The sequence below is a fragment of the Schistocerca nitens genome, chromosome 4 (genome assembly GCF_023898315.1).
Source record: "Schistocerca nitens isolate TAMUIC-IGC-003100 chromosome 4, iqSchNite1.1, whole genome shotgun sequence".
Taxonomy (NCBI): Eukaryota; Metazoa; Arthropoda; class Insecta; order Orthoptera; family Acrididae; genus Schistocerca; species Schistocerca nitens.
The window spans coordinates 214,051,115-214,070,091 of record NC_064617.1 but is presented as its reverse complement, the minus strand read 5'-3'; the positions used below and the strand labels follow the sequence as shown (position 1 = coordinate 214,070,091).

Genomic DNA, 18,977 nt, shown 5'->3' with positions numbered 1-18,977 from the left:
TAAGGACGAGATATCAAAGCTACATTAACGTATAAAAAGTCTAAAATTCATAATCGGTACTCTAAAACAGGATATAAAAGAACTTCAATCGGGAAAGTACGGGAAGCAAGAACACACGGCCTCCACAGGAAAATGGGAATCAGTGACTGAAGAAAACTCTATCCAGGAAGATAAATCTCAAAGAAGCAGTTTAACTTTAATACAAAAAAAACAGAGTGCAAAAATCGAATATAGTAAATCATGCAATACAGCCATCTGAAGAAAAACTGTTGCAAGGAACTGAAAGTAAACAAAAACGTGTGTAAACAAACAACTCTAGCATGGTAGCGGAAAAGCATGTAAACAGATCAAACTTTTCTCGACATCGCGAACCTCCAAACATACCGGTAGTGAAAAGTAAACTGTCAAATTCTCAAAGAAAGTTATTGACTGATTCTAATATCGTATGCAAAAACAGATTCAGTGTGCTATCAGAAAAAACGAACAGACAAAGTGAAGCAAATATACAAACGAAAGTTTCGGAACCGAAAACAACAAACGAAAACAGTCAACGTAAAAAACAAGATGCTGGCATTATTTATTTATTTTCTGATAGTCATGGAAAAAGACTGGCAAAGAACGAAAAACTAATAAATGAAAGTGTTATTGGATTTGTGAAGCCAGGTGCTCCACTGCGAGAAGTTAATCAGCATATTGACACACACAGTAACTCTTGCATTATTTTAGCTGGCGCAAACGATGTCTACAAGAACGAGGCAAAATTCGCTTTGCGATCTTCAAGGGAAACATTGGCAAAAGTTATGGACATGAAAGTGTTCGTAATAAGCATCCCTATGAGACATGACCTCATCAAAACATCGTGTGTGGATGCAGAAATCGAAGCAACTAACCGAAAGTTCGAAAAAATATGCAAGCTCTTCAGCAATGTGACACATATTAATGCAGACAGTCAAAAAAGAGAAGATTTCGCTACCCATGGATTGCATAGAAACATGAAAGGGAAAGTAGCACTGTGCGATGCAATCATGGAACAATTAAACCGAAATCAGCCAGGCTTAGTGCAGCCTCCAATTGTAGCAGCAGCAGCAATGGAATCACCAATTTCAAATGAAGAGCATATTACTCCAATGACTTCAGGAAGTGTTGAAGCGGGAAGAAGAGGATCCCCATCTAGCCTTGTTGCAGTTCCTCAAACTACAACTCGAAAAATTACAGCAGAAACGCCATCACACTACAAGTCAACTCGCCCAACACGAAACAGGGAAGAAATACAACGTTTTTTATGGCAAGTGATTCCAGAGAAATATTGATTTCATCTTCTAAAACATCGCTCTGGAAAGAAAACTTCAATTGTAAAAGTGTTAAAAATGATATGTCATGTGCAGCTGTCGAACATAAGGTAGGCCAAAACAACCTAGTAAATAAGTCATCGTCGAAATTTATGCTCCTGCACCAAAACGTACAATCCTTATCAAATAAAGTTAGTGAGATAGATATATTGTTATCAGATGAACTAAAACAAGTGTCAGTTATGTGTGTTAGTGAGCACTGGTTATCAGAAAATATGTTACATCACACAAGGATAGAGGGCTTTACCTTTTCATCATTTTTTTTGTAGGAAAACCTCCATGCATGGAGGAACATGCATATATGTTAGAGAGGACGTCAAACACGATAATTTAAAGTTCACTAACCAGCTAGGGGAAGAGCAAAACTTCGAAATTTATGCTACACAACTGACAAATTTAAATACAATTGTTATTTGCATATATAGAAGCCCCGATGGAAAGGTAACTACTTTCATTGAAAATCTTGAGAAGGCACTTAACAGTATAAAAATAGTTAGTAAAATAACCATCATATGTGGTGACTTTAATATAGATTTCAACAAGAACTCAAAAGACAGATTAAACCTTGAGGCCATATTAAAAATCTACAATATACATACAACTATCAAATCCCCCACCAGAGTCAACAAATCGTCAAGCAGTGCAATAGATCAGATACTAATAAATACAGATAAATATTTACACAAATCTGGAAATATGAATACAGGTTTCAGTGATCATTATGCACAGTTTATTGAATTCCCAGTAGAGACTGCAGGAAATACTGAACAACAAATGACAAGAAAAGGTAGAAATTTTAGCAAGCACAACCTAGAACACTTCAGGCACTTACTAAAAAATGAAACATGGAATGATATAGACAACTATGAGGACACATGTAAAAAGTTTGACATGTTCATGGAAATATTCTCCCATTATTTCAATATTTCTTTTCCAGTTAAAAACCAAACATTAAAAACTAGAAAAAGAAATGTAACATGGCTGACAAAAGGCATTAAAATATCATGTGCTGAAAAGAGGAGACTTTATGAAATCTCAAAAACACAAAATGTTACAGAATAATTTCTGGTGTATTTCAAGAATTATAAGACAGTGTTTCACAAAGCCATAAAAGAAGCTTAAAAAACAACAAATGATCACCATATAAAAATGGCCAAGAACAAAATGAAAGCCATGTGGAAGATAGTCAGAGAACAAGTAGGAAATGAGACCTCCCAAAATGTAAATCTCCAGGCAATCCAAGATGGCAAAAAAATTACAAATCCAGAAGAAGTAGCCAATGCTTTTAATACATACTTTGCAAATATTAGTGGAAAATTACTCTCTGACATAAAATCTTCAAATAAAAATTCTGCTACAACATCATCAAATCAAAATAGAAACTGCAACTCCCTATTTCTTACTCCAACCAACCCTAAGGAAATTATACTATCAATTAGAGAGTTAAAAACAAAATTTTCAACAGGTGTGGATGAGATTCCAGATTATGTCATTAAAAATGTGGGTGACCTCATTGCAATACCATTAGCCCACATTTTCAACAGTTCATTAACAAATGGAGTCTTTCCTTCCTGCTTAAAGACAGTGAAACAGAAACCACTGTTCAAAAAGGGTAAGAAAGAAGACATAGCAAATTATAAACCTATTGCCTTTCTATCTACATTTTCGAAAATACTAGAAAAATTTTTTCATAAGAGGTTGCTAGATTTTATAGAAAAGTGCTTCCGGAAAGGCCGATCAACAGAAACAGCAATATATGAATTTCTGGGTGAAGTACTCGAAAAAATTGATAGTGGACAAAAAGTAACTGGCATATGCCTTGATCTGTCTAAGGCTTTCGACATCATAGACCACACCCTATTGCTGCAGAAGCTTGAAAGAATTGGTATCAGAGGTATGCCTAACAACTGGCTTAGATCATATCTTACTGACCGCAAGCAACTAGTAGAAATACATTTTCACAAAGTAAATAAATCAACAAGGCACTATTCTGATTATAAAGCAGTAAAATATGGAGTACCGCAGGGCTCGGTACTGGGCCCCATCCTGTTTTTGATACATATAAATGACCTAACATCAACCAACCAGTACCATAGCACTATCCAGTTTGCAGATGACACAAGCATATTAGTCAGGGGGAAGACTGCAGAGATACTACAGACAAGACTGTCTGAGGCATTAACAAATCTTGTAACCTGGTTCAACCAAAACAAACTAATAATAAATAAAAGTAAAACAGTAGCATTAAATTTTCATAATGTCAAGAGAAACACTGAAGAGGATATAAGAATTCAGATGTCAGACACAGATATTGCAAGTGTGCCTAATACAAAATTTCTGGGGCTCTGGCTACAGGATAATCTTAGATGAGAAATTCACATTGACAACATATTAAAGAAGCTAAGTACTATGTGTTATTTAATGAGAGTGCTAGAAAACTGCTGTCATAACGACTGTCTAATGGCAGTTTACTATTCTAATATACATTCTGTCCTAAAATATGGGCTCACTTTCTGGGGTAACCCACCATCCTGCCTAAAATTCTTCAGGATGCAAAAAAGAATAGTGAGAATCATGGCTGGAATAAAAAGGAACAAACCATGTAGACCATTATTTAAAAGGATGGGGATTCTTCCCCTTCCATGTATTTTCCTATTTGAAAGTGCAATGTTTATAAAGAAATATACAATAACAAATCCTAGTATCCTCCCCAAAAATGAAAATGTTCATCATAATACAAGACAGAAAATTGACTTTCATGTACTCCATACAAAAACCAGTTTGTGCCAAAAAAGAACTTTACACCATGGAAAAATTATCTACAATAAATTACCAAGAGAATTTAAAGCAGCATTAAAAGAATATCTGTTGACACATTGCTTTTATAGCGTGGAAGACTTCCTCCAAAATCCTCGAGAGTCTAAGTGATGATTATGCAAATAATGTAACCATTAATACTGGCCTATAAATACGTTCAGATGAAATTCTGTAGTTTCTAATGGGGTTCAAGTATGAGTTGTATACCGACTTGCCCAGTATATGAAGTAAAATTCTGTGAATGTAATTCTCTAGTGTATATGTCAATTCATAGTGTAGAAGAGTTCCTCAAAAATCCTTAGAGCTTAAGTGAGGATCATGCAAATACTGTAATCGTTAATATTGGCTTATACATGTATTCAGTTGTAAACTTCAAGTTTCTAATGTGGTTTAATTATAACTTACACATTGACTTGCCCAGTATATGAAGTACTGTAAAATTTTGTGAACATAATTTTCTAGTTTCTAAAGTGTTTTAATTGTAAGATACACTTTGACGTGTCCAATATCTGATGTGCTGTACTGTACATGTAAGATTTAGTGGACCAATAAATACAATACAATACATTATCAAGGAGGCAACTGAGATACAAATGACAACAAATCTCGTTAGTCGAGCTAAGGGTTTTGCCATGAGTGGTGCTTGGCAACCAGCCTTTGAAGAAACAAGATGGAAGAGACAGTGTCGGCATCACATAGGGCAGCAATGGACAGTGGATGCAAGTTGCCATCTGCTTAAGCGATTAGGCAGGCCACTGTTATATGTTGTGGAATGGCCACTGCAACATTCAAATGCCTGCTGCTGATACCTGTTTAAGAAGATGAGTTGTGACACACTGACCCTTCAGCAGAAGATGGAAAGAGAGAGTAGCCTTTCTGAAACATCACATTCATGCACTGATATTATGTGGCCAGAAACCTGGGATGATTTTATTCCAACAAATTAGACATCACATGAAAAGTAATGCATATGTCACAGTTACCTCAAATATAATCTAAATTACTTCTGCATCATTAAATGATACCCTCTGATGAGGCTCTGCCTGTCAATATGAAAGACATTTGAAAACAAACGTTAGCTGAGTTGAACAAGGAGTTGAGGAAATAGTCTGATGCCTCATTTTCATTCAGAATAAGTTCCAGATTTAGGCAAAATATAGAGCTGAGTGATACGTGGCAGTACCTCTGTGGACCACTTCTACCACCTGAGATCTGATTTCAATAATCAGTGATTAGCTGGTCTGTGTGGAATGATAAAGCAGCGTTCATTGGAGGGTCAGCTAATTACTGAAAGTAAATTTTACCAAAGCATAGTATCCATTGTGAGTCTCCATACATACTTTCAATTTATTCTCCACAAATAAAGTGGTAACCTTTCTGTATCCTACCATAAGGTGAAAAAAGTACATTTTCTTGCATTTCATTTCAGTCTGTTATGCTTTCAAAACATAATGTGAAAAACAAGCTTGAAACTTTCATTCTACAAACTGTTATGACAGAGATTTGGATGAAATGTGGAAAAGTGAGTAATATGTGACCAGATTGTCAAAGCTGCTTTTACGAATTCATTTCTTTTTACCTTTTTAGAGTTTTCTTTTTTTCTTTTTCTTTACCTTTTTGCTTTCTTTTTATTTCCTTTAATTATATTGGCACTACACAAGATGCACATAAACCTACATGTAACTACATGCTATATAAAAGAAGAGACATTTACTCCAGAATGCGCAATCTAATTCGTTAAAATTATAATACACTACACTAAAAACATATTTCAGAAACCTTTTGCCATATGAGACACTCTAGACCTGTGTATAGCAACTGATATTATTATAAGCTTCATTTCAAATGTTAAAAATATCATACCTAGAAGTGGGATAAGCAACAATGAGATGGTTCCCACAAGAAGATCCACAGCAGGCTGCAAGAGTGAAGTGTCTGCATCATCCAGAAAGCTAGCTCCACATGCTATGTGGCCTCCTTCACCCAGTCCAACAACTGCTGCCCCTAGCAGCAACGCATCATGTGTAGCAGCTCCCAGCAGCACTGTATCAATAGATCAACATTCATGGAAATAATCAATACAGCAATTGACTTGTGTTAGCTTTGATACAAGGGTTATCTTTGAATTTACTCTCAGTTGTCGAGTTATTTGTTTTTGCTTATGAATGTGTATTGTGTTGATCAAAATAAAAAGTAATTTTGTATACTTTGTTTTATGAGAAGTATAAGCCTTACCTACAGTTCAATAACTCATACCTAAATATCAGTTTGAAAATATATCTTAATTTTACAAGCAATATTACCATTCCAGAATCAATATAAGTACACAGTTGCTAAACCATCATTCATTCACATCAAGATTGAGTTTAAGAGAGTCAGATCACTAGGTCAATTAGTGAAGAATTCGGGTTGAAGGTAGCCAAATCTTTATCAAAGTGGCCCATTATATCAATGCAAGAAGTAATTTCTGATATCACATTGGACTTAAATGATGATGGTTGGAAAAGAAACATAATAATCTGAATGTAGCCATAAAGTCTTATTAGCTGTGTAATGGCATTAAACTCTATACATAGAAAACACTAATTTTTAACACATCATTACAATCCTGTACCATAATTAAAAAGACATGGATTTTTTGTTACTTTAAATGTCTTCATCAAATTTCAGTATCCAAAAAGTATTTTCTGTCTTTGGATTGAGACAGTGTAGCAGTATAATACAGCACAGATTGCTATAAAAGGGTCTTTCTATTTTATAAAACATGAAGTAATGATGTTAAATAAAATGAAAATAATTGTACAGCACAACACACTACAAGTCAAACACTAGCAGGAGGACAAATACCACACCATCAAAAAATAAATAAAAACTAAAGAAACTTCAGAAATAGAATAAAGCAAAAGTTTTCTGGATTATTGTTAACTAAGAGATATTTAAGAACAGTAAACTGGATGGTCCTCAAGTTCAGTAAACAGTTATGGCAAAAGTGATGATAAGTCACTGTTCATTAAATTTTATGATTTCAGCAAATCAACATCCATATGTTAAAAATAAAACCAAAAAGTGAAAAGAAATTTGAAGCATACTGGTGTATGTCATTGAGCAGGGCCACAAGAGGGTGGTGCTTTTGTGCCGCTGCAGTTAATCAGTATTATACTGGTTAGGAGATAAAATTGCCAACCACATCAGTGGAAAAACATGCCATTTTGTTGATATTTTGTGTCTTTCTGCCCCAGTTCTGGTGGCCTAGGCAAATCATCAGATGTAAACGTACACTGATGGGGGCCACCAATGGTGTGTTATAGGGTCATTATTGTTCACTATCTATACAGAGTGATTTTTTGATGTGTATGTAAAATAATGTAATGTACAGATAATGCTAAAAGGATTAGAAGGTTACATAGTCCCTACCATTGTTAGGTAAACCCATATTTACAGAGGTATTAGTATTTTCTGTGACTCATTAATGACAAGCCAAAACAATACCACATTAACTCATATGTAAAATGATCACATTACAAAGATTTCATGGAGCTGTTTCATCCAAATGAAGCATGGTGGTAGCAAAATTCATAAAAAAACATCAGCAGTAAATCAAGTGAATATGTTTTGTAAATTTAGAAACACCATACTTCCTCACCAAGCTTGACCAACAGGGGTACTTGATGAGTACTGCTGAATGAATTTAGTGTACTTTTTCTGGTACATATCCGCTGCATATTGTTAAAATGAACCAGGAAGTTCCTGTGCAGATGCCTGTTCCAAGCAGTCAGTTTTCATAGGTTTTTCAAATAAACAAAAAAAATTGAAATTAATCAACATTATTAAACAGCTAAAATGGTTGTCCAATCCTAGTCGCACATTGACTACTAATGGCTTCCAGGGGTAACTAAAATTTGATTCTTTAGTACCTCATATAATTATTGACTAAATTAAAAAATTTAAAATGCAGTCATAATCCACTCATTAGGAGGTATAATGCTATGTTAAAGGTTTAACGCAACAAATCAAGTATTAAAGTTAGAAACTGTGTCAATAGGCAGTGTAGCTCATGGTATTCAAATTACTCAGACTATAATCATCCAGTATTTGAGAATGAGAGTACTTAGCAACTTCCAACAAACTTTACACACAATTTCAAACCATTTCAAAACTTTTTTCCTCACTGATAATTCCCTCCACAGTCCTCCAACACCCCCCTCCCCTCCCCACTGCCCCCAGAAAACTGCGAAAGAAAAAAGTTTATTATTGACTACATTTCTACTGTTCATTCAGTAAAACTTCAGCATTAGTGTGAGGTTCTAATTTGTTGCTTCTCTACTACTAATTCCAGTTAAAACACTTTTTGTGGACAGTGTACTTATATAGCACTGAATGTACCTGGAAAATTACCTATTGTATGACACACAGTTCAGGAAACATGACAGAATTAAGATTAAGATGCATGACAAACTAGCTTTTCTTAAAACAGAGTGCAGATTACTCACACTGTATTCATTCAGTGAGCAAAATGAAATTAACAAAACAAACATAATTAGTGCATTGTGTCCTAAACCATATAGATTTTAAATACTTAATATAAAATTATTTATTTAACTCATTAATCAGATGTTTGAAGCTGTTTGTAGATGGGAGTTTAATTCTTTAAAAATTTGGGGGAGAAGGGAAGGGGGGGGGGGAGGCTTACTGGCATTGATAAAGTGTGTTGGCTAAACAAAAAACTGGAAGAGGAATTCTGGTCTGCAATCTGTACTCTCTGTATGGATCAGCATACACTGCAAAGTCACCCTCATATAATGTGTTTGGAGCCAACCCAATCAGGCTGAATGTCTTAGAGACACTGTCCAGCAAGTGCAGCAAGGTGGAGGTTCCCTGCTGTTTTGGGGTGGCATTATGTGGGGCTAACATACACTGCTGGTGGTCATGGAAGGTGCTGCAACAGCTGTGCGATATGTGAATTCCATCCTCTGACTGGTGGTGCAACCATATCGGCAGCGTATTGGCAAGACATTCATCTTCATGGACAACAATTTGCGCCCCCATTGTGCACATCTTGTGAATGACTTCCTTCAGGATAATGACATTGCTCGACTAGAGCGGCTAACATGTTCTCCAGACATGAACCCTATCAAACATGCCTGGTATAGATTTAAAAGGGCTGGCCTCTGTGGCTGAGCGGTTCTAAGTGCTTCAGTCGGGAATTGCACTGCTGCTAAGTTCGCAGGTTCGAATCCTGCCTTGGGCATGGATGTGTGTGATGTCCTTAGGTTAGTTAGGTTTAAATAGTTATAAGTCTAGGGGACTGATGACCTCAGATGTTAAGTCCCATAGTGCTTAGAGCCATTTGAACCATTTTTTTTTTGATTGAAAAAGGCTGTTTATGGACGATGTGACCCACCAACCACTCTGAGGGATCTCCACCGAATCGCCATTGAGGAGTGGGAACATCTGGACCAACAGTGCCTTGATGAACTTGTGGATAGTATGCCATGGAGAATACAGGCATGCATCAATGCAAGAGGATGTGCTACTGGGTATTAGGGGTACCAGTGTGTACAGCAATCTGAACCACCACCTCTGAAGGTCTCACTGTATGGTGGTGCAACATGCAGTGTGTGGTTTTCATGAGCAATAGAAAGGGTGGAAATGATGTTTATGTTAATATCTATTCCAATTTTCTGTACTTGTTCTCTCGCTCTTGGAACCAAGGTGATGCAAAACTTTTTTTGGAGTGTGTATAAAAAGGTTGCAACTCCAACAAATTGTAGTGAAATGCTGGTATAATTAGAGAGGACTGATGTTGATACAGGACTCACAGTTGAACTTCAATGTAAATAAACAACCAGAAACATAGTGCAGATAAATAAGTGAAAAGATCTACACTCTCAATACTCTGTTTTAAGTAACTGCTATTTAAGAAGTATGTGCACCGAATTAATTACTGTGAAATACATAACATAGCAAATATGTATGTCAAACTGTATTATTGTTTCCAGAATGAGATTTTCACTCTGCAGCGGAGTGTGCGCTGATATGAAACTTCCTGGCAGATTAAAACTGTGTGCCCGACCGAGACTCGAACTCAGGCCCGCGAAAGGCAAAGGTCCCGAGTTTGAGTCTCAGTCGGGCACACAGTTTTAATCTGCCAGGAAGTTTGTATTATTGTTGCCATACATATGTGATAAATTATATTAATATCTGTGACAGATTGTATTCATTATGCTATATTTACTTAAATAACAACAGCATTATACCCAGACAATTTTGAGGAAACTTTATACTTTCCTAAGTCTCAGAAATATTTTCACATATTGTCTCTGATTTTTCATTAGTACACTAATCTATGAACTTCCATCTTAATACCATTACTCTGCCAATAAAAATATTGTATAGTTATAGGAAATAAGTTTTCTGACAAAGAAATGAAGCACCTGGAAGACATAGTCTGATGTCAATGTAGCTTTTTGGACATATACAACATGGGAGAGTACATAATTGATTAGAGATGAGTTCTCTGTGAGAGACAGAATGCCCACCAGATTGGATTAGTGTTGTTCATGTTCAGTGTTGTTACCAGGCCTGTTGTGGTGTATAAGGAGTGTTATCAGTGTCAGATCTTGACTGATCACTGTGAAGGACACAGAGATGCCATGTACCTGTGTGAGGCTGCGTTATCAGCGCCTAAAATAGTTTGGAAGGGGCCTCACAGTAGTTCTCCATTTGCTGGCTGCTCGAATCGTACAATTATGGGGCATCTGGATGTGGCAGCAGCTCCACATTGTACTGCATGGGAACATGAGTATAGTCATCCTCATTCTTCAGGTTCTGGTTGACCACATCTGACCATCAGGGAGAATCATCATGTTGCACACTAAGCACACTGTAACACTTTCACATCCCCACCTACATCCAAGAACAAGTAATGGACTTCCTACAACATTCTGTTCCATCTCACATCATAGGTTGGAAACTGGCAGCATCTGAGTTAGGGAATTACTGTCCCATATATTTGGTGTGGTGCCATAAGTGGGAAGCATGGACTGCTGGTGAATGGCGATGCACTGTGTCCAGTAATGAATCACAGTTCTGCAGTACCTTGGATCACCATCTTTGGCCCATATGGCAGCAAACTGGGGTGAGGTCCTTTACTTCCAACACTTGGGATGGACATAGTTGTGTTTATTTACACCTGACTTCATGGTGTGGGGAGCCATTGGATATGTCTAAGTCATGGTTGGTACTGTGTCAGAGAACTCTGACAGCACAATGGTATGTAACAGACATCTCGTAATTCTCATGTTTGATCTCTCTTGCGACAGTTATGTGGTTTCATTTTTCAACAGGGCAACATGTGTCCACATGTGATTTTTGTTTCTACGAACTGTCTTCAAGATGTTGAGGTACTTGTGTGGTCAGCAAGATCTGCAGTTCTGTCCCCAATAGAAGATTTGTGGGACGTCTCTGATTGAATACAGTTGTGAGACAGGTAGCCTCAGCAGTAAATACAAAGGTCTTATGACACTCTTCCCAAATGAAAGAAACATCCAGGCCAAGGACGATACAATGTCATACTGATAAGTGGGCTCATACTGTCAAGTTCTTTGTAAATCTGACTCGATTTTGTAACCCTTATCACTGAGGTAACATCAGATACCCTCTCAACCTGTGAAGTTTCATTTTGTTTCCTCCTCGCTTCTGGGCGCTTCAATTTTTTTGTCAGGAGTGTATACATAATCTTTATACATGCATTTTCTATTGGCTTGTCTGTAGAGTATATGCATAAAATGTAGTAGGGCGGGAGCAACATACATAAAACGTCAGAGAAGCCTAATTATCTGAAGCGATCTGAAGGGAACACCCACATGAATCTAATTGTAACAAAAGCTGATGCCAGGCTGAGATTCACTGGAAGAATTCTACAGAATTGTAACTGAACCACAAAGGAAGTGGCTTAGGAAAACACTAATTGTGATATTACTACTGCTCGTTGGTCGTATGCCTATGCTAGGGGGAGTTAGCAGAGGAGTTAGAGAAGATCCAGAGAAGGGCAACTGTGTCGTCACAGGTTTGTTTAGTAACCGCGAGTGCATTATGGATTTATTCAAGCTGCAGTGGCAGAGAGTAATTTTGCATCGCAAAGAGGACAACAATTAGAATTCTAAGATACCCAAACAAGAGTTGGGCAACATATTACTTCCTCCCACATACATGTCACGAGAGGACCACTACAAGAAAATTAGATAATTAGAGCACATATAAAGCGCTAGCGACAGTCTTTCTTTCCTCAAATCATTCTCAAATGAAACAGAAAGGAGGGAAAATCATAGCGGTATGATAAAAACCTTGCACTAAACACTGTAAGTTAGCTATCTGAGGATACAGGGCGTCCAGAAATTGAGTATCGATTTTGTTGAAATGCTTATTGTATTCTTATTATTTATAGTGGCATATGTTTACCACATCTCACATTCAACATGAGCACCGTTCACATCCCGACAAGATTCCAATCTGCCGGCTGCGGCACGAAAGAAATTCCGCAGCATTTGTGGTGTTATAGCCGCAGGAGCTTGTTCAATTCGGCTCGGAGCTTCGCGAATCAGTTGTGTCGGTGAAACATACACCACTTGCTAAACTCCCAGACGAAGAGGTCCACGTGTGTGAGATCGGGAAAAAGCGCTGCCCAGATATTGGGCCCTGCGTGCCCAATTCACCTTCCAGGAAACACACCATTCAAAAACGTGCACACACCTGTGGCAGAATGCTGAGGTGTCTCGTTCCGTTAGAAGTAGACCATATGCACAAGTTCATCCTGCATAAGCATCGGCCTCAGTGATGCAGTTATCTCGGTTAACTCTTCCACAAGAGCGGAAGGCTGCCTTGTAAAAGGAGGTCCGACGCGATACTAGCAAGTATTGTATGACTTTCGTCACCTCAGTGTCAACAGTAATGGCTTACTAGTGCCACTCGTATTTGGAGGTACTAATGAAGCTGGAAACATAGTACTCGTAATAGCAATAATTATTAGTCTGCAAATAAATGAAATAGTGGTGTAATGTTGTTCAGCACACAGTCCTCAGTCAACAATAGAAATATCTGCACTTATATGCCTAACAGCTTGTATATGGCAGATGTTTACCAAAGAAGCATCGTTTACAAACCATGGGAGTAGTAATATTTGCAACGTCCACGATGGCTGTAAGAAGTCGATGAACAACGACCTCCTCCTGACAAGTTACGTGTAGGGATTTTCAAGATTCGTATCATTGGTCGCTGGTTTATTGATGGGGACCTAAACAGATTGAAGTTCCTAGCAGTACCTATAGTTCTTCGCAAATTAGGCGAGGGAAAGATAATAAGAAGGGACATGATGTGTTACAATAGCAGGGAATAACTTCCATGGTAACAGAGGGTGGGAACTGTAGGTAAAGATGGAAATTGGAATACAACCAACAACTAAATGATAACATTTGGCGTGAATACTATTCTGAGAAGAAGAGGTTGGCATTGGAGAGCAACTCGCAGCAGGTCGCATCAAAGCAGATAGAAGACTGATGGTCCGGCAAAATATGTTTGTGGAGTGGCATGTTCTGTTGTGCTTTACAACATGTTCGACCTGCTCCCCATGACGTGTGGCTGTGGTATTTTAAAATATTCAATGTTGTTGAGACGTGGTAACCATGTCAGCCGCTCATCAAATGTGACCGAGTGAGGTGCGGAGTGGTTAGCACACTGGATTCGCATTAAGGAGGACGACGGTTCAAACCCACGTCCAGCCATCCTGATTTAGGTTTTCCGTGATTTCCCTAAATCACTTCAGGCAAATTCTTGGATAGTTCCCTTGAATGGGCAAAGCCGACTTCCTTCCCCATCCCTCACTAATCCACTGGGACCGACGATCTCACTGTTTGGTCCCTCCTCTAAATCAACCCACCAACCATCAAATGTGAGACCCAAAAACCTCACTGAACTTTTAAAATTGAGAACAGTGTCCGTCATTTTAATTACAGGCAGGTTAAAGGGGCTCCTCCTCTCCTCTCTCTGTCCAGCTTATCTTTCCTTTTTCCGCTGTTTTCTCCTCCTCGTGGTTCTGATCACCTATTCCTCCCCCCTCCCCTCCCTGTTCGTCTCCTTGTCTTTCCTTTCTTTGTGCATTTCCTACTCCGCTCTCCAATGTCGCCCTGCAGGTTCGTTTTCACGCTTCTCAACTGTTTTCTTTCATCATTTTGTGTGGTGGAAGGAGCAAGTGAGTAGGAAAAAGTTTCATAAAGGTTAGAAATTATGTATAATGTTGTGGTTGTTTGCACATCGTGAGCTATGCTTCCTTTTCAGTCCCCCCCCCCCCCCCCCCCACACACACACACACTTTGAAAGGTAGATGGCTCTTACTGTTGTAGTGGTTATTTCCAGGCACGAAGTAATGTGTGTACCAAGTATGGCTGAAATCGATTAAGTGATTTAGGGGGAGATGTGGTGGTGGTAAGTTCCTATGGGACCGAACTGCTGAGGTGATCAGTCCCTAGGCTTACACACTACTTAATCTAACTTAAACTAATCACGCTGAGAACAACGCATACAGCCCATGCCCGAGGGAGGACTCGAACCTCCGACAGGGGGAGCCTCGCGAACCGTGACAAAGCGCCCTAGACCGCGCAGCGAGGAGACGTGCAGCACGGATACATACTCGTATATCCCCTTTTATAATGCACTGATCAGCTGAAACATTATGTCCATCTACTTAATAACTTGGTTGACGGTCTTTGGAACGAAATACATCAGTGATTCTGTATGCCAGGAATCCGACAGTTTGTTGGTAGGTTTGTAGAGACATGTGGCATTAGATATCTGCACATAGGTCATGTAATTAGCGTAAACAACTGACCATTGAATTGCGTACGCGGTGATGGCTCCTGATAGCGACCAGGATGGGTACCATATGATTTATACCAGGCGTATTTGGTCGCCGAGACATCAACGTAAGTTCACTGTAAAACTCCTCAAACCACTGTAGCACGGTTCTGGCTCGGAGACAGGGTCGATTATACTGCTGGAAGGTGACATCACCGTCGGAGAAGACATCAAGCATGAAGGGATGAAGGTGCTTCGCAGCTGTAAGTGTGTCTTCGATTAGTACTACATGTCCTGCGTAAGCGCAGGAGAATGTCAGGCCATCCTGCGTAGGTGGCGTGCTGGATGTTTCGAGTCGCCGTCCACCTCGATGAGGGCGTTTGTGGAGACGACATGAATCCAGAGTACCAAACTGTGTTTCATCCTAAGACGCGACACGTTTCCATTGATCGACGTCGAATCCTGATGATCCCCTGCCCACTAATATCGTGAATGACGATGTCATTGGGTCAACACATGAACACGTAGGGGTGGTCTGCTGCTGATCTCCACTTTCAAGAACGTACGATGAATGTTGAGCTTCGTAACACTTGTGTGTGCTCCAGCATTCAGCTCTTTCGTCAGAGATGCCACAGATCACCAACTACCGTACTTTACAGAACAGACAAACCTCTAAATCACACATTCTGTAGAGAGTCCTGAATGTCTAACCATTTAGCGGCTAGTGATAGTTTCATTTTTTTTTACTTTATTGTGAGTTCAGCGGCACAATCTGCTGCTCTTCAGCCGAGGGACATGACAACTAAGACAAGAATAAAATGTTACATATAAGGCGATAAAAAAAGGAGCACATAAAACAGAGTAAGGGGAGATAATGAAGGTAAAAATACATTGACATGGAGACGTTCATGGGGGGACAATCAAAAAAAGTCGACATAAAGTTAAAAAACTCAGTTGGAGATCCTTAAAACACAAAGAAGCAACTGAAGGCACACGCATAGTTTAAAAGTCGGCCACAGTATTAAAAACACTCCGGAGCAACACACTTAAAACCCACTTGGAGCACACACGATGAAGAATGAAACTGCCAGGTGGGACCTGCCACAAGCTGATGTGGCCGAACGGTTCTAGGCGCTTCAGTCTGGAACCGAGCGACCGCTACTGTCGCAGGTTCGAATCCTGCCTCGGGCATGGACATGTGTGATGTCCTTAGGTTAGTTAGGTGTAAGTAGTTCTAAGTTCTAGGGGAATGATGACCTCAGATGTTAAGTCCCATAGTGCTCAGAGCCATTCTTTGGGACCTGCCGAAGGAGAGGCAGGAGAGGATGGAAAAGGAGGGGAGAGCAAGGGGTAGCAGGGGAGGCGGCGGGATGAAGAGAGTAGGGGAATCAGCGGGTACACTAAGAGGCAGGAGACTGCTGGGGCAGGAGGTGAAGAGGGAAGACAACGTAGGAGGAAGTGCAGAGACACTGAAGGGGAGCACAAGAGAGGGAGGGGGAGTAGGAGGGGAAAGCCGCTCAGGAGGAGGGAGGGGGAGGAGAGGGAGCCCTGAGGAGGAGGCAGGAGGAAGACGGGGTTACAGTTGGTAGGAAGGGTAGATGTCAGGGCGAAGCTCATCATCTCGGAGGGGTAGATGTTGGAAGTTGTGTTGGTAAAAGAGGCGGAGGGTGTGGAGATGGAGGGAGGGTAGGACACAATGGTAAAGGCGCGGCAATGGGCTGGGGGTGGAGCGGAAGGGAGACACCAGGGGGTGAGGGGGATCAAAGTAGCGGACAATATATAGTGTGCAGATGTCTTCAAGGAAAAGGAGATGGTGGGGGAAGGGCATGAGGCCCTTATCATTTAGCTACAAAATAGCAGGTCAGCAACTGGAAGCAGTTAATTCCATAAATTATCTGGGGGTACGCATTAGGAGTGATTTAAAATGGAATGATCATATAAAGTTGATCGTCGGTAAAGCAGATGCCAGGCTGAGATTCATTGGAAGAATCCCAAGGAAATGCAATCCGAAAACAAAGGAAGTAGGTTACAGTACGGTTGTTCGCCCACTGTTTGAATACTGCTCAGCAGTGTGGGATCCGTACCAGATAGGATTGATAGAAGAGATAGAGAAGATCCAACAGAGAGCAGCGCGCTTCGTTAAAGGATCATTTAGTAATCACAAAAGCGTTACGGAGATGATAGATAAACTCCAGTGGAAGACTCTGCAGGAGAGACGCTCAGTAGCTCGGTACAGGCTTTTGTTAAAGTTTCAAGAACATTCCTTCACCGAAGAGTCAAGCAGTATATTGCTCCCTCCTACGTATATCTCGCGAAGAGACCATGAGGATAAAATCAGAGAGATTAGAGCCCACACAGAGGCATACCGACAATCCTTGGTTCAAATGGCTCTGAGCACTTTGGGACTTAACATCTGTGGTCATCAGTCCCCTAGAACTTAGAACTACTTAAACCTAACTAACCTAAGGACATCACACACATCCATGCCCGAGGCAGGATTCGAACCTGCGACCGACAATCCTTCTTTCCACGAACAATACGAGACTGGAATAGAAGGGAGAACCGATAGAGGTACTCAAGGTACCCTCTGCCACACACTGTCAGGTGGCTTGCGGAGTATGGATGTAGATGTAGATGTAGAGGATGCGCGTGGGGGACGGAAGGCAGATGCGGAAGGCGAGGCGGAGCGCATGGCATTTGAGGATTTGGAGGTATCTATAGAACCTGGGAGGGGCGGAAATCAAAATTACACTGCCATAACAGAGGATGGGGCGGATCAAGTATTTGTGGGTTTGAAGGATGGTGGAAGGACGATAGTTTCACTGTCCTTTAACTTTCTCCGTAGATTATCACTACAGTAGCATGTGAGTATTCGACTAGCTTCGCCGTGTTCGAGATACTCGTTCACAGGCTCTGTGTAATAACGATCTTCTTCTTTCTTGGCACTACAGCTCATGATAAGCCTTGGCCTCTTCTACAATTTCCTTCCATCTCTCTCGGTCCTTTGCCAATACTCTCCAGTTTCTATAGCCCATCTTCCTAAGATCTTCGATTACTCCATCTTCCCATCTGGCTCTTGGTCGACCACGTCCTCTCTGCCCTCCTGGCTTTCCTTGTAATATTCTTTTTGGTACTTCTGTATCATTCATGCGAGCCACATGTCCCGCGCACCTCAGTCTGGATAATTTCACTATCCTTCTGATGGGTTGGTCTTTGCGTATTGTATACAACTCATGGTTGTATCTCCTCCTCCATCTTCCTCTTTCACAGATTGGGCCGATAACTCGTCTAGGTACCTTTCTTTCAAATGCATCCAGTGTTTCAACATCTTTAGTTGTTAATGTCCAGGCTTCAGAGGCATATGTAAGCGCTGGCCGTATAAGTGATTTATACATAGTTAATTTCGTGGTACGAGTCAGGAGCCTTGAGGATAGAAGTCTTGTTAGGGTAGATTAGGCTCTGTTGACCAGTATTAATTTCTGCTTAATTTCAAAGGAGATATCATTTAGATGTGTAACTGTCGAGCCCAGGTACTTGAAATGTTGAACTCTCTCAAATGTATAATTGCCCATTGTTATTGCATTTGGCATATTTCTCTATATGCTTCTCCAGCTGCCATATATTTTGTTTTTTGTTCATTAATAACTAACCCCATGTTCCTGCTGGCCTGTTCAAGAGCTGTAAATGTCTCTTCCATTGCTTTTTGGGTTCTTGCTATTATATCTACACTCCTGGAAATGGAAAAAAGAACACATTGACACCGGTGTGTCAGACCCACCATACTTGCTCCGGACACTGCGAGAGGGCTGTACAAGCAATGATCACACGCACGGCACAGCGGACACACCAGGAACCGCGGTGTTGGCCGTCGAATGGCGCTAGCTGCGCAGCATTTGTGCACCGCCGCCGTCAGTGTCAGCCAGTTTGCCGTGGCATACGGAGCTCCATCGTAGTCTTTAACAC

The 18,977-nt window shown here is 40.2% G+C and overlaps 1 protein-coding gene across 1 annotated transcript in view; it reads right to left on the bottom strand.

The window, feature by feature from the left end:
• The window catches only part of LOC126252208 (uncharacterized), an 88,879-nt gene that overhangs the window by 26,001 nt on the left and 43,901 nt on the right, over nucleotides 1-18,977 (bottom strand). Inside the window, exon 5 of the mRNA XM_049953078.1 lies at nucleotides 6,030-6,209. Coding sequence (XP_049809035.1) covers nucleotides 6,030-6,209 — 180 coding nt within the window. The remainder of the gene's footprint in view (nucleotides 1-6,029; nucleotides 6,210-18,977) is intronic.